This window comes from Pyrenophora tritici-repentis, chromosome 1 (assembly GCF_003171515.1).
Source record: "Pyrenophora tritici-repentis strain M4 chromosome 1, whole genome shotgun sequence".
NCBI classification, from domain to species: Eukaryota; Fungi; Ascomycota; class Dothideomycetes; order Pleosporales; family Pleosporaceae; genus Pyrenophora; species Pyrenophora tritici-repentis.
In genome coordinates this window covers 4344647-4358215 of record NC_089390.1, presented here as the reverse complement: position 1 = coordinate 4358215, position 13569 = coordinate 4344647, and the positions used below count along the sequence as shown (strand labels likewise).

Below are 13569 nucleotides of genomic sequence, written 5' to 3'. Positions count from 1 at the left end.
GATCCAAGGCTCAACACTACCACACGCCGGTATACCTACGACCTAGTCAAGAAATCACCCGTCACAAACAAACGTGAGTCTACTCTACGAGCCAGCAGAGCAAATAGCTCACATTCAACAGACCATGCATTCAATTACCATCCTCGCTATCAGCGCCGCGGTCGCACTCGCCGCCCCAGCCGACCTAACCTCCCAATCCAAAGCCGTAGAGCTCCAATTCGGTAGACAATACACATACAAAGAGATAGCCGATCTCTCGGCCAAAAAGCCCGCCCAAACCTGGCTTCAGCCACCACCTCCAGCAAAGGAGCTCCCCACCAGCGACACACTCACCAACGTGGCTGTTACCGGAGAATTCAACTGTATCGCAGGTGGCTTCATCGTTGGATCCATGGCAGCGCAAATACAGCTTTCCCCTTCTGCGCCAAATGCACAAGTCACCTGGCAGAATGTGGATAGTGTGGATGGTTTCTCGGCTGGTAGCACGACGTCGGTTGGTAAAACTTCTGGTCAACAGTCTACCACGAATGTCGCTCACCACGATTTCTGCCGAGCCTTTCGTCACAGGATCTGTACATACCGTTTCGAAAGCACGTTTAGTGTTAATGTCGATGGTGGGAATAAGAAGATTTCTGGTAGCGCGGCGGCGGAACCGGTTATGAAGGAGAACTGTATTACTCTGCAGCCGGGAGGTAAGGCTGAATGCCCGAAACCTGGGACAACAGGTTGTATGGTTCAGGACTGGGAGTAATTGAGGTTGGAAGATGGGTATGTTTGAGAGTTCATAGTATGTCGGGGCACAGGGTGATTGGGTGTGGTTCAACAGTTTGAGGATTTTTGGATTTCAACACCAATAGTCGCGTGGAGAAGAGAATGAATATACTATACTCCAAACTTTTCAAAGGCGTCATTTTCAGAGTGATGAGGTTCAGGTAGGTGCCGACATCGTTCAAAGTGCTGATGTGGTACCGAGGTCTTTCTTTTAGTCTAGCGTGGGTGTACTACATTGTGACGTAATCTGACGAGAACGCTGATCTCTAGGCACGCTAAACATTCACTACGATTACCCTTTGTGTACACCTATCCATTACAGCTAGAGGCTACCTAAATCGTCACCAAGAAGACCATGATACCGAAAAGATGGGCAACGCGACTTCCACCCCAGGCTGTTAGCATCTACACCTACTTAGGAGTAGCGCGTTTTATCACTGATTATGTTACAAGAGGATATATATTCGCTCTCTACGATAGACTCTATCAATCAACCAACTTTTTCCTCATTCTCTTCACTCACTTGTTTAGATAAGGTAACTCAAGCTTGTAGATCATCTTCAGCTGGCCTTTACCTCGCATCGACTCAACAACATGCACCCTTGGAAAAACATACAGCAGGTTCTCAAGGACAGGGCAGATTCCGAGAAGCCGAGAAGCCTGTTTTGCTATTCATTCGGCAATATCCACATCCCCAATGAAATCACGTACACACACCTATTCAGGGAAACCAAGACCAGAGTTGGTATCAAGCAAGCAAGCACTTATCGATAGTGGCAAAAGACCACAAAAGCATCCGTGCCCAAGGACACGTGCCAGAAAGTGGTCCGAAATCCTTTATCGGTAAGTGCTTGCTTGCTTGATACCAACTCTGACCAAGACTAATAGCTGGACCATTCAACGACTCAAGCAATTCCGGATTGGTCATCCGGTGTTGTTACACTTTGAAGATCATTGGGACTTTATCCTGTGGTTTTGGTCAGTTGTGTTCGCTGGCGGCCTGTCAGTTCTCTCGTCTCCCCTCAGCAATATCGAGGAGGATCGCCATAAGCACATTCAGAACCTGTCTACTCTCCTGGAATCTCCGATATGTTTTACCAGATCAAAGTTTCTGCCTTTTTTCGGCAACAGCCGCGACATACATCTACATTCCATTGAGAATGTAATCGGCAAATCCGAACAAGAATCTTCTCATGCCGACAATTCGCGTACCTATGGCGACAACCATGATGCTGAAAGCCATTTAAAAGGCCATAATGATGATCCTACAAGCAATTTTGACGGGGTTTTTACGGGAAATGGCACATATCATAGTCAAGCGGACGGCGTGAAAGGTGGAGATTTGCTGATGCTCATGTTGACCTCTGGAAGTACAGGCAACGCAAAAGCTGTCTGCTTCACACACGAACAAGTTCTGGATGCAGTTTCCGGAAAAGCTGCAATGCGCGTACTTCCCCGGGACCGGCCATTCTTGAACTGGATCGGTCTAGACCACGTCGCCGGCCTCCTTGAGATCCACCTTCAGGCATTATGGCTCGGCGTCGATCAAATTCATGTCAGCGCTGCCGATATCGTGACATCTCCTACGATATTCTTGGAACTAATCAGTCGACACCGGGTTGCTCTGACGTTTGCTCCAAATCTCTTCCTGGCCAAGCTGGTCGCTACTTTTGAGTCACTTCAACAGAGCCCCAAGCTGGACCTGTCAAGTCTGGTCTGCGTAACATCTGGAGGCGAGGCAAATGACATTAATACTTGTATTGCAGCATCCACATTATTCTCAAAATATGGAGCTCCTCACGATGTCATCACCGCTGGTTTTGGAATGACGGAGACGTGTGCCGGGTCACTCTACAACACCAGATGCCCCGAGTACGATGTCTCTCGTGGCTACACAGTAGCATCTCTTGGCAAATGTATAACTGGTATCGAAATGCGTATCGTCACATCTGAAGGACAGGTAGCTGCATCTGACGAATCGGGTGACTTGGAAGTCCGTGGCAAGGTCGTCTTCAAGGGCTACTACCGTAACGAGACTGCGACGAAGCAGGCGTTTGCGCCTGGCCATTGGTTTCGAACTGGCGACCGAGGGTTCATCGATTCAAATGGTAACCTCAACATGGTGGGCCGCGCTAAAGAGGTCATCAATATCAACGGTGTTAAGATTGTCGCCGCCGACGTCCAAACAGCCGTGGAGAATGCCTTGGGCAACCGCGTTGCTCGACTCGTTGTCTTCTCTACCCAAGCATCACATACAGAGCAGGTGACAGTCGCTTATATCCCCAAGGCATTCCCCATTGGGGATCAGGAAATGATGGACATTGCTCGTCTAGTTACCCAGGCATGTGTGATACGCACTGCGAGTAGGCCATTGGTGTTTGCTCTACGAGAACAATCCATACCACTTCTCCCAGTGTCTACTTTGGGGAAGATATCCAGGCTCAAAGTGTCGCGCTTGTTTGAGGATGGTGAATTCGCTGCGGACCTCGAATTCCACCACCAAACAGTACTGCGCGCATCCGGGGCAGCTAAGCAAATGTACATGAGTGGATCAAAGCCAGAAAACGAGTCCGAAGGGGCTCTCATCGAGAATGTCGCCGAAACTCTTGGCGCAGCTTCAGACGTTCTCGATATCACTTCTGAAACGTCTCTGTTCGACATCGGATTTACATCAATGCACGTTATCAAACTCAAGTATCACATTGAGCCGCGCCTAGGAACAGATGTGCCTGTTGTTCTCATCATGAAGAATCCTACTATCAGGGCCCTGGCGGCTGACATCGATGCCTACATGAAGCAGTCACAGGGAGATTCTGATGAGCCAGCAACCATCGAGGATTATGACCCAGTCGTCATCATCCGCGGCGAGGGGTCGAAAACACCACTCTGGATGATTCATCCCGGTGTGGGAGAGGTCTTGGTCTTCATCGGTTTGGCTCAATGCCTTGCGCAAGACGATCGGCCAGTGTTCGCTTTGCGCGCAGCTGGCTTCGAGTCTCCTTACCAACGCTTCGAAAGTATCAATCAGACTGTTGATATCTATACTGCGGCTATCCGTCGATGCCAGCCGCGCGGCCCCTATGCTCTGGCGGGCTATAGCTACGGCACGATGCTCGCATTTGAAATCTCAAAGCGGCTGAATGCCGACGGCAACAAAGTAGGATTCCTCGGTTCACTCAATCTACCGCCACATATCAAACAGCGTATACGTACGCTAGAATGGAATGTGTGTCTGTTGCATCTGAGTCACTTCCTAAGCCTCATCACCGAAGATGTTGCAGTGAATGCAGTCAATCAAAGTGTCACCGCGCGAGGCAGTAATCAGAGTATATTGTGTTCTGTTGTTGTTGTGCTGTCATGGCCACCTTATATGTAGCCATAATCAGGGTCTATTTACATGACGTATCTCTGATGCTGGTAAGAGGAGAAGGTGCTCATGGAGGGGAGGGAGGAGCGCCAGGACAACACACGTGACATGCGCAATACCCTTGCCTCACAAACCGCAACAGTATACCTAAGCTTAACGCAAGTCGGGCCGAAGTCGGGCCGAAGTGTTGAGCATCAGACGTCCCTACCGATACTCACGATCCGACAGCGCCCCGGATAAAATAGACATCAATGCTAAGGCGCTAACTTAGATCACATAAGAATATCCTTGCCTATCGTGTAAACAGGCGAATAGTAAGCGTTCTATTGTATTTGTGATAAAAGGCCGTATTTTATATCTGTTGCGGTTTGTGAGGCAAGGGTATTGCGCATGTCACGTGCGTTGTCCTGGCGCTCCTTCCTCCCCTCCATGAGCACCTTCTCCCCTCACCAGCATCAGAGATACGTCATGTAAATAGACCCTGATTATGGCTACATATAAGGTGGCCATGACAGCACAACAACAACAGAACACAATATACTCTGATGACTGCCTCGCGCGGTTACACTTTAATTGACTGCATTGTACTGCAACATATACCTTCGTAGCACCTATGTTCGTAGAATCAATCAGAACCATCACCGGACAGAATGCATTCCTAGTTATTGTTATTTCCCTTTACACACTTAGTGCAAAGCCAACCAACAGGCACCGTTGACCAGTGATCGGAATGGTCTGGTCTGACTTGGTCTTGGTCTGGTCTAGACCGCCAAGACTTGGTCTGGTCTGGCGATTTTTTGAGACCGTGGTCGGACCGGTCTAGATGATCGGACCGGTCCGGCTATAAATAGGTCCACGTGACTAGATCTTAGACTAATCTAGCCAGAAAATTTAGCACAATATGAGTCATTAAGATCAAGGTAAGTCTTCTACTTACATAGAACAATCAAGTCCTTAACAACCTACTTATATACTATTGTTATGGAGCCTTCAACACCAACCTCACCGTCCCCATCGAATATTATAAGACTAGATTTAACGTCTCTTACTCCATCTCCTATCCCCACGTCATCACCCACCCCTATACTATCACCCACTCCTATTCAATATCACGAATCTCCAGATGAGTTCGTGCAGGGCGGTATCACGTACGTGAAACGTGCAATAATTGCAAGGAAGGATTTCCGTCAAGGTACATCACACATCTGGAAGTACGGACTCCAATACATTCGAGATAGCGATAAGAAAGAGGTGTATTACTGCCATGAGTGCAGGGTTGGGAAGAGCAAGCAAGAGTTGTTTGTCATCAATGGCACTTCTAGGATCCGGAATCACCTGGAACAGAAGCACCAGATTGATCCCCAGAGTGGCATCAAGCGAAAGGGTTCTGTACGGAAGTCTATAATCGACCAGCAAAAGGATGGGGCTGCTTCCAGCATCTTTTTCTGGAAGGAGTCAGTAGAGAAGTTTAAAGAGCTTCTAATTCGTTGGATTGTGTACTGCCATATCGCCTTCTTTCAATTAGAGAACCAGTACTTTCGTGAACTACTCCTCTTTTTAAATCCGGCACTACTCAACCACCTCCCGAAGGCTGCGAAGACTATCCGAAGCTGGGTAATGAATGCATTCATATCGAAGAAGCAACAGCTTAGGGAGGACCTACACCATTCACGGAGTAGGATCTCTATCTCCTTTGATCTCTGGACTTCACCAAACCCTTACGCTATCCTAGGCGTCGTCGCTATGTGGATTGATACTACCGGCATGCGACGTGTTACCGCTTTAGGTATGCGACGTATATACGGCGAACATACTGGAGAGAATCTTGGATCGGTGGTCCTTGAATTGCTGGAAGAATACGACATTAGCGGAGATCAGATTGGATACTTTATGCTGGATAATGCCTCGGCAAATGATACCGCTGTTGAGTTTATACTCAAGGATCTCTGCCCATGGATGAAGTCAAAACAACGTCGTCATCGCCGGCTGCGTTGCTTGGGCCATGTCATCAACCTCTGTTGCCAGGCGTTCCTTATGGGGCGAAACTGTGAGAAGTATCTTGCGAAGCTGGAGAAGCATCATCAACGTGGCGACTATACGAAGGTGGAAGAGCTCTGGAAGAAGTTCGGATGTTTGGGTCGTCTTCACAACCTGGTGCGATACATCAGGCTTACTCCACAACGGCGTGAGGAGTTTGCTACAATTATTATCGGCGGAGATCTTTCGCAATTCGACGGGCTTGAGCTTATCCAGAACAACTCGACCCGCTGGAACTCATGGTTTTATTCGATTACACGTGCATTAAATGTTCGAGAACGTTTAGAGCTCTTCTCGGCTCGTCATGTACCTGGAAAGGGCTCCGTAGGGATCGCGAACTTTAAGCTTGATGGACAGCACTGGTTTGAGCTTGAAAAGATTGAACTCGCTCTCAAAGACTTCTATGCTGCAACTTTGCTTTCTGAAGGTAAGAAGACGTCACTTGCGGACTGGTTTTCAACTTTGGACTGCCTTCTCCGGGAGATAAGCGAGACGAAGGATCACTACCACGACATCCACACTGAGGACGATAACAACTTTACATGGAAGTACCTTCAAGGCTGCGCTGATGCTGCTTGGTTAAAGTGCGTTGAGTACTATAACAATCAGCAGCTGAATTGGCAAAATCGATTCCCTGAAGATACTGACCTTCCACCGGCATATTATGCGGCTCAAATCCTTGATCCATATCGCAAGTGGGGATGGTTCAGGCAAGAGTGGGTTCTTCATGGCGACGAAGAGAAGAAGAGGTGGTTTGAAAACGCACAATTAGCGGTGAAGCATCTCTGGGAGACAGAGTATAAGGGAAGGTACCCTGTCGAGATGCTGCCACCACCAGCCAGGAAGGAGAGAGATCCTGACCCAGCATTTGATCGCCAGCGGGAACATAAGCGCATTCGAATAGACGCTCCAGTTTCTACAACTGATTTGTATGAACAATACATCTCTACTGACCGGCTTCATAACGAAGAGGCAGGTTGCAATGAGGCTATTGCGTACTGGCTATCTCGCTACGACTCCCAACGAGATCTCGCTCGCTTCGCTCTAGACATGTTTGCGATCTCGCCTATGTCGGATGAATGCGAACGTCTTTTTAGTAGCGCGAAGCTTACTATCGTCGATCGCCGTGGTAGGCTGAAGGCAGATATTATAGAAGCGTGCGAGTGTCTCCGGGCCTGGTATGGAAAGCCCCAAGCTGAGGGGAACAGCGATATCGAGGATAGTGAGAACGAAGACGACTAGATTGACAGTCAGTAGTAAAACACATTTCCTCGGCTTCCTTCTTTGCTTCAGCCTCATTCTTGGCGGTCTTGTTGGTCGGACCGGTCTGGTCGGACCGGTCCTTATGTAAGCACCTGGTCTGGTCTGGTCTGTACCCTCAGACCAGACCAGACCAGACCATTCCGATCACTGCCGTTGACGACATTCGACTGACTATAATCAATTCCTCGGCTTCTACTGTCCCAAATACTTGAAATAGATACGGTTATATCACCAATAATCATCTTGACACCATTTTTAAACACCCGTGATGAGCACTCCGGTTTCTCAGAGCCGCATGGATTTAGGCCTTTCACAGCGAGCTGCGCATAACTCCGTCCAAGCCTCACCATGGGATGCACTAGAGAGATTGATGGCCAATCTCTGGGCACCTGATAATCCTGATGGCTTGTAAGCTTGGTTTTCAACGTGTCCCTGTCATAGCTTGTGTACCGGACACCTTATGCTGACATCTCGAAGGGTCTTTCTCTGTGTAGCTGAAAACACCCTGTTGCACCAACAAGTAGCCGCGCGTGCGAATAAGAACGTAAGATCATGCTAGGCACCGAATGGTAAATCGCTCATCAATTCTGTAGGCCGCGGTCAATACCGACGACCATCTGAGCTATGGAGTGGGCCCACGGGCATCGCCGCGTCTGAAGAAGGCGCTAGTCCCATTCTTCAACTCGGAATTCCGGCCTTCGGAGCCTGTATTGGAAAAGGAGCTACTCGTTCTACCTGGAGTGGCAGCTGTGATTGATGCCTTGACGTGGGCAATCTGCAATGAAGGTCAAGGGATCATTACGCCTGCTCCTTTCTACACAGGATTTAAGCCTATGAGCGCTGTAAGAGCGGGCGGAGTGCTTATCCCTGCACCTTTCAAGAGCGTTGAGGGTTACTATGGCTTGGATGATGTCTTTGATCCTATTTTGAATAGCAAATCATTGGAAAGGACTCTCCTCCAAGCTACTCCAGACGGCGTCACAGTGCGAGCTGTGATGATATCCAAGTATGACTCCCAAAGCTGCGAACACCCGATTGCTATTTGAACTTACGGTATTATAGTCCTCATAATCCACTAGGAAGATGTTATGTGAGTTGTTTCGACTTTTCGACATAAGTTGCATGTACTGATGTTTCAAAGCCTGCGGAGACGATCAGAGAGATTGCACGTTTTTGTGGTCGCAATAATTTGCACCTGATCAGCGACGAGATCTTCGCGTTGTCGGTCTATCACAACGAACAGGCTACAAGTGTAACGCCATTCGTGTCGATATTAGGAGCAGATCTTGATAAGTGCATCGACAGTCACTTGGTCCATGTAATGTACGGTATGGGTAAGGGCTTTGGCGCCACAGGGCTTCGACTGGGCGTGCTACACTCCAGGAATGAAGGCCTCATAGCCGCAGTCTCTAGCATAAGGTACGTTGCACTCTGTTATGTTCGAATGTTAGTTGGATCGAAGTGACACCTACATCTACAGTGTTTTCGGATGGGTTCCTTATGTCGTCCAAGACGTCTGGGCAGATATGCTTGAAGACGAGCTATTCCTGGGCGACTTCAAACTCGAGAATCACAAAGTGCTGGCCAAACACTTTACGATCCTAAGATCGTTTCTGAACCAGCAGAACATTCCGTACTATTCTAATGTGTGAGTATACTTTACTACTGTATACGTGTGTAGCGCTCAACTTCTGAATGTAGGCATGCCGGTGTTTTCCTCTGGGTGGACCTGCGTCGCTATCTTCCTGGAAATTCGGCACCAGAACCGGCGACTTCCGCGGTCGATGCGAACCACGATGGGGAAATAAGGCTTTTCAAGCGCTTGCTTAAGGCGGGTGTCGTTGTTTCTCAGGGAAGCAGTTTCGGTACTGAAGAGCTAGGTTGGTATCGCATCAGCTTCGCCGTGGAAGATCAGGCTTTGAATGTGGGGCTTCAACGATTGGGAAGGTGACTGGAATCCATTGAAAGTGACGGCTGGGAGACTTGAAAGCTGGAGGAGTCTATAATTTCGTATCTGTTAAGAATATGTTAGGTTCAGTCCAGGTCGGCGAGGTGAGGTTCGTGGAGTAAGCCCGAGCAGAAGGACCGACGCGGAATGATGATCTGTCATGTACGTCCTAAGATCATCATAACAACAAGTAGATAGAACAATAGCTCTTAGTGAAGTTCAATCCAATACAGGGTTACCTTTCGTACCTCTACTCGGTCGCCTATGGTAGTCATACCACCAGAGGAGACCTTGTTCTAACAGGTTATGAGCCCGGTTGCCTAACCCAACGTTATTGTTTTCAAACACCTACCCGAGTCACGAAGGACTCAGATTCAAGAAGGAATCAAAACATCCACCCAAGTCACGAAGGACTTAGATTCAAGAAGGAATCAGAAAAGAAAAGAAGTCGTGTACAACGCGGTTAACACGCAATCACACTTAAATACACCGTCTCTACACCCGAGAACCGATAACGACTGCACCGCCCGCAGAATATCACCCGGATCGCCCGGATCGCCCGCATCGCCTGTATCGCCCGCATCGCCCGCATCACCTACACTCTTAGCATCATACCACGTACCTTGCTCGCATAATAGTCTCACCAACTCAAAACACACAAGATGGCTGTAGAGAAGGAAGAATGGAAGATTCCCCAACTTACAGCTGAAAACCACGATACTTGGTTCCGCCGAAACAAGGTCAAGCTTAAGGGGAAGAAAGTCTTCTATGTCTGCGAGAAAAACCTGGTACAGCACTGCCAAATAGCAATAGCCGGTGAACTAACGGAGGCTATGGAAGAGTTGGAAATTGCTGAAGCAGACAAGCATACTAAGATCCGCGTCAACATTGAAAAAAGAGACAAGTACCTAGAAGATGAAGCCACTGCAATCGATCTCTTGTTTCGGTCGCTTACTGAAGATGACCAAGCCCTTATTGACGAATACGACACTGCCTTCCAGTTCTGGGCCTACCTACAAAAGAAGTACACCCAAACTGACGCCACAACCGCCAACATTTACATGACCAGAATTCAAACGTTCACATTCAATCCTGGGAACACAATTGTTGGATCATGGGAAAAGCTAAAGGAATACCGACGCAAACTCGTAGCAGCAGACGCTGACACCAACGGAGCTTACAAGGACTCTGCACTACTACTCGTTCTTATTAGATCACTCCCGAAAGAATTTAAGACTACGATTGACACCTTAAACGCCCAACTTAACCTTACGGTTGAACAGAAACTTAAGTTTCTGGAAGAGAAGGAGGTTCGAGACCAGCAAGACGCCGACGAAAAAGCTCTCCCAGCATTCCGGAAGACGGAGAAGTATGTTCCGCCTTACAAGCGCCGAAATCACAAGAGCTCACCACTATCGTCTGACTCCGAATCTGGTACTAAGTTTATGGTCCAATGCTTCCTTTGTGACGGAGCCCATGGCGTACGAGACTGTCCAAGACGTGAGAGAGCTCGAAAGCTCCTTAAGGAATACGACGCTAAGAAATCATCTAAGCCGCCTATTAAGACACTCAAGCAAAGGAATTCTCACAAAAAGACTGGCAAAGCATATGGAGCCGAAGAAGTCAATTCAGAGTCAGATGAATTATCCGAGACCTCAGACTCTGAACCCGAGGAAATTGAGACATGCCGTCTCTCAAAAGACATTGTCGGTAAGGCCTCTCCATCTACTTGGGCTGCCGACACTGGCGCCTCCTCCCACATGTCTGACCAACCCTCATTGTTTAGACGAATGATCAAGATCAAGCGAAGACTAGTTCGGGTTGGAGGGGGAGAATTATATGCAGACTGGAAAGGAGAAGCTCAAGTGGTGTGTAAAGACGGATCGTCGACATGGTTGTCAGAAGTACTGCTTGTACCTAACCTTGGAGTCAATTTGTTATCAGGGAGAAGAATTTGCGCAGCAGGCCTGAAGGGTCGTTTCAATTCACACGTACTATGCTTCAAACTAGGAAAGGAGATCATTATTAAAGCAACTATGGACGACGGCCTCTACGTAGTGTCACACATTGCCGATGGATACCACGAGACAGCATTCCTAGGCACGGAACCCCATACACCAGTTAAGAGCGAGCTTAAGGTTAATGAAAAGGAGAGATACCTGCTGTATCACAGACGTTTCGCACACCTAGGACCTACAAAGATTGCCAAACTCCACGAAGTTACAACTCTCCAGAAGAAGATTCAAGTTCCAGAGAAGATTGAAATCTGCGAAGTGTGTTCCCTGACAAAGATGAAGAACAGCATCCCTAAGCAGCTAAGAGAGCACAAGGCCACGAAGCTAGCCTTAGTACAGTTTGACATTGCTGGACCCTTTCCAACATCTCTACGAGGAAACAGGTGGTTCCTCCAAATTATTGATAGCTACACGCGGAAAAACTGGGTTATCCCGCTGAAGAAAAAGGGAGACGCACAACGGGAACTCCGAATCTGGAAGACCTTTGTAGAACATCAAACTGGCGAGAAAGTCAAAGCTGCTGGAACCGACAATGCACCAGAACTTCTACAGCAAGCTGAGGAATGGAGAGTTACACAAGGCGTGGAAATTCAGCCTACAACAATTGCTTCCTCACACCAGAATGGACCAGCCGAGCGAAACATCCAAACTGCTGAAGCTGATATGAGAGCAATGTTGAAAGACGCTGGTTTACCAATTGAGTTTTGGGATGAAGCTGTCGAAGCAGACGCATACCTACGCAACCGTACAAACACAGGACCTATGATCAATGGAAAGCAAGTCAGTCCTGAAGAGGCATTCACAGGAACGAAACCATCCATTGACCACATCCGTGTATGGGGGAGCAAATGCTATTCGTACATCAACCCTAAAACGATTCCAGCAGACCAACGACATGACAAGCTCGTGGACCGTGGCAGAATTGGAGTATTTATGGGATATTCTGAGACAACAAATAAGCAGTTCAAGTTCTATTCGCCAGAGCTTGGATACACCTCAAGGACAAGCCGATTGTCAGTGGACGAATACACCCCTGGAGGGAAAGTTGAACTACGACTGCGAAACATACCAGCTGGACCACAAGGAACGCAGAATACGATGCCAGACCGAAAACCAAGAGGAAGACCTAGGAAGGATCTAGAATTATCTCCTGCCGAACGAATGGAACCAACTCCTACCGAACGAATGGAACCATCTCCTGCAGAACCAATGGAACCATCTCCTACCGAACCAATGGAACCATCTCCTGCAGAACCAATAGAACCAGTTTCCGAGAACCTAATGGAACCATCTTCGGCAGAGCTAACTCATGAACCAGTGAAGCGTCACAGAGGAAGACCAAGGAGGCTAACTACTATTCCTCCTACTGCACCATCTGATGAGCGGGTTCCTAATCTTGTGAACGAAGAGGGGCCCGAAGAACCGTGTACCCAGTCTGTACGAGAAAAGGAGATTCCACGATACTTCACTAGACAAGCCAAACGGAAGAGGTCTAACGAAGAGATTGTTGAGGACGAGAGATTTAGCAAGATCGTTAAAGCTATGCTAGCCCAAGTTGGCCTTACAGAAGAGCAAACACGACTATCTGAGAAGGCTTTCGCAGCAACCGAGATCGCAGGAATCCAGATCCCCCAGACACACGAGCAAGCTATCAACGACCCAAAGTATGGAAAGCAATGGAAAGCAGCAATACTTGAAGAGATAATCGCGTTAATAGAGAATCGAACCTGGGAGGAAGTTCCAAAGCCAAAAGACGCGAACATGGTTGATTCAAAGTGGGTTTTTACAGTCAAAACGAATCTCGACGGGACTGTTGAGAGGTTTAAGGCACGCCTTGTGGCAAGAGGTTTTACGCAAGCACACGGAACAGACTACAACGAGACTTTTGCCCCGACAGTCCGCATGGACACCTTACGTCTGTTTATGGCCACTGTCGCAGCGGAAAACCTGGAATGTTTCCACTTTGACATTAAGAATGCATTCACAGAGTCGCACTTGAAGGAAGAGATCTTTCTTAAGCAACCCCAAGGAGTAGAAGTCAAAAAAGGATACGTCCTTAGAGTTCTCCGCAGCTTATACGGACTCAAACAGGCTGCTCGCCAGACTCCGCAACAATCAATCGATTGACATGATTGATTCCTATATAGGTTAAAGAATTACTTCATTAG

The 13569-nt window shown here is 48.1% G+C and overlaps 5 protein-coding genes across 5 annotated transcripts; all 5 read left to right on the top strand.

Annotated features, from left to right (window-relative positions):
• Nucleotides 1-124: 124 nt before the first annotated feature.
• Nucleotides 125-751, top strand: PtrM4_017160 (uncharacterized protein; the record flags this gene model as incomplete). The annotated part of the gene is made up of 1 exon (XM_001931600.2): nt 125-751. One exon carries the CDS (start codon nt 125-127, stop codon nt 749-751), a length of 627 nt encoding a protein of 208 aa, XP_001931635.2.
• Nucleotides 752-1365: 614 nt separating this feature from the next.
• PtrM4_017150 (CaiC, Acyl-CoA synthetase (AMP-forming)-AMP-acid ligase II) lies at nt 1366-4147 on the top strand (the record flags this gene model as incomplete). The annotated part of the gene is made up of 2 exons (XM_066103265.1): nt 1366-1478; nt 1660-4147. The coding sequence occupies 2 exons, from the start codon at nt 1366-1368 to the stop codon at nt 4145-4147; spliced, it is 2601 nt and encodes an 866-aa protein (XP_065965467.1).
• Nucleotides 4148-5119: 972 nt separating this feature from the next.
• Nucleotides 5120-7417, top strand: PtrM4_017140 (uncharacterized protein; the record flags this gene model as incomplete). Its single annotated transcript, XM_066103264.1, has 1 exon — nt 5120-7417. The coding sequence occupies one exon, from the start codon at nt 5120-5122 to the stop codon at nt 7415-7417; it is 2298 nt and encodes a 765-aa protein (XP_065965466.1).
• A 289-nt stretch (nt 7418-7706) lies between these two features.
• Nucleotides 7707-9090, top strand: PtrM4_017130 (Aspartate-tyrosine-aromatic aminotransferase; the record flags this gene model as incomplete). The annotated part of the gene is made up of 6 exons (XM_066103263.1): nt 7707-7846; nt 7916-7982; nt 8032-8444; nt 8501-8528; nt 8580-8857; nt 8919-9090. The coding sequence occupies 6 exons, from the start codon at nt 7707-7709 to the stop codon at nt 9088-9090; spliced, it is 1098 nt and encodes a 365-aa protein (XP_065965465.1).
• Nucleotides 9091-10048: 958 nt separating this feature from the next.
• On the top strand, nt 10049-13528 carry PtrM4_017120 (UBN2 multi-domain protein; the record flags this gene model as incomplete). Its single annotated transcript, XM_066103262.1, has 1 exon — nt 10049-13528. One exon carries the CDS (start codon nt 10049-10051, stop codon nt 13526-13528), a length of 3480 nt encoding a protein of 1159 aa, XP_065965464.1.
• Nucleotides 13529-13569: the final 41 nt, after the last annotated feature.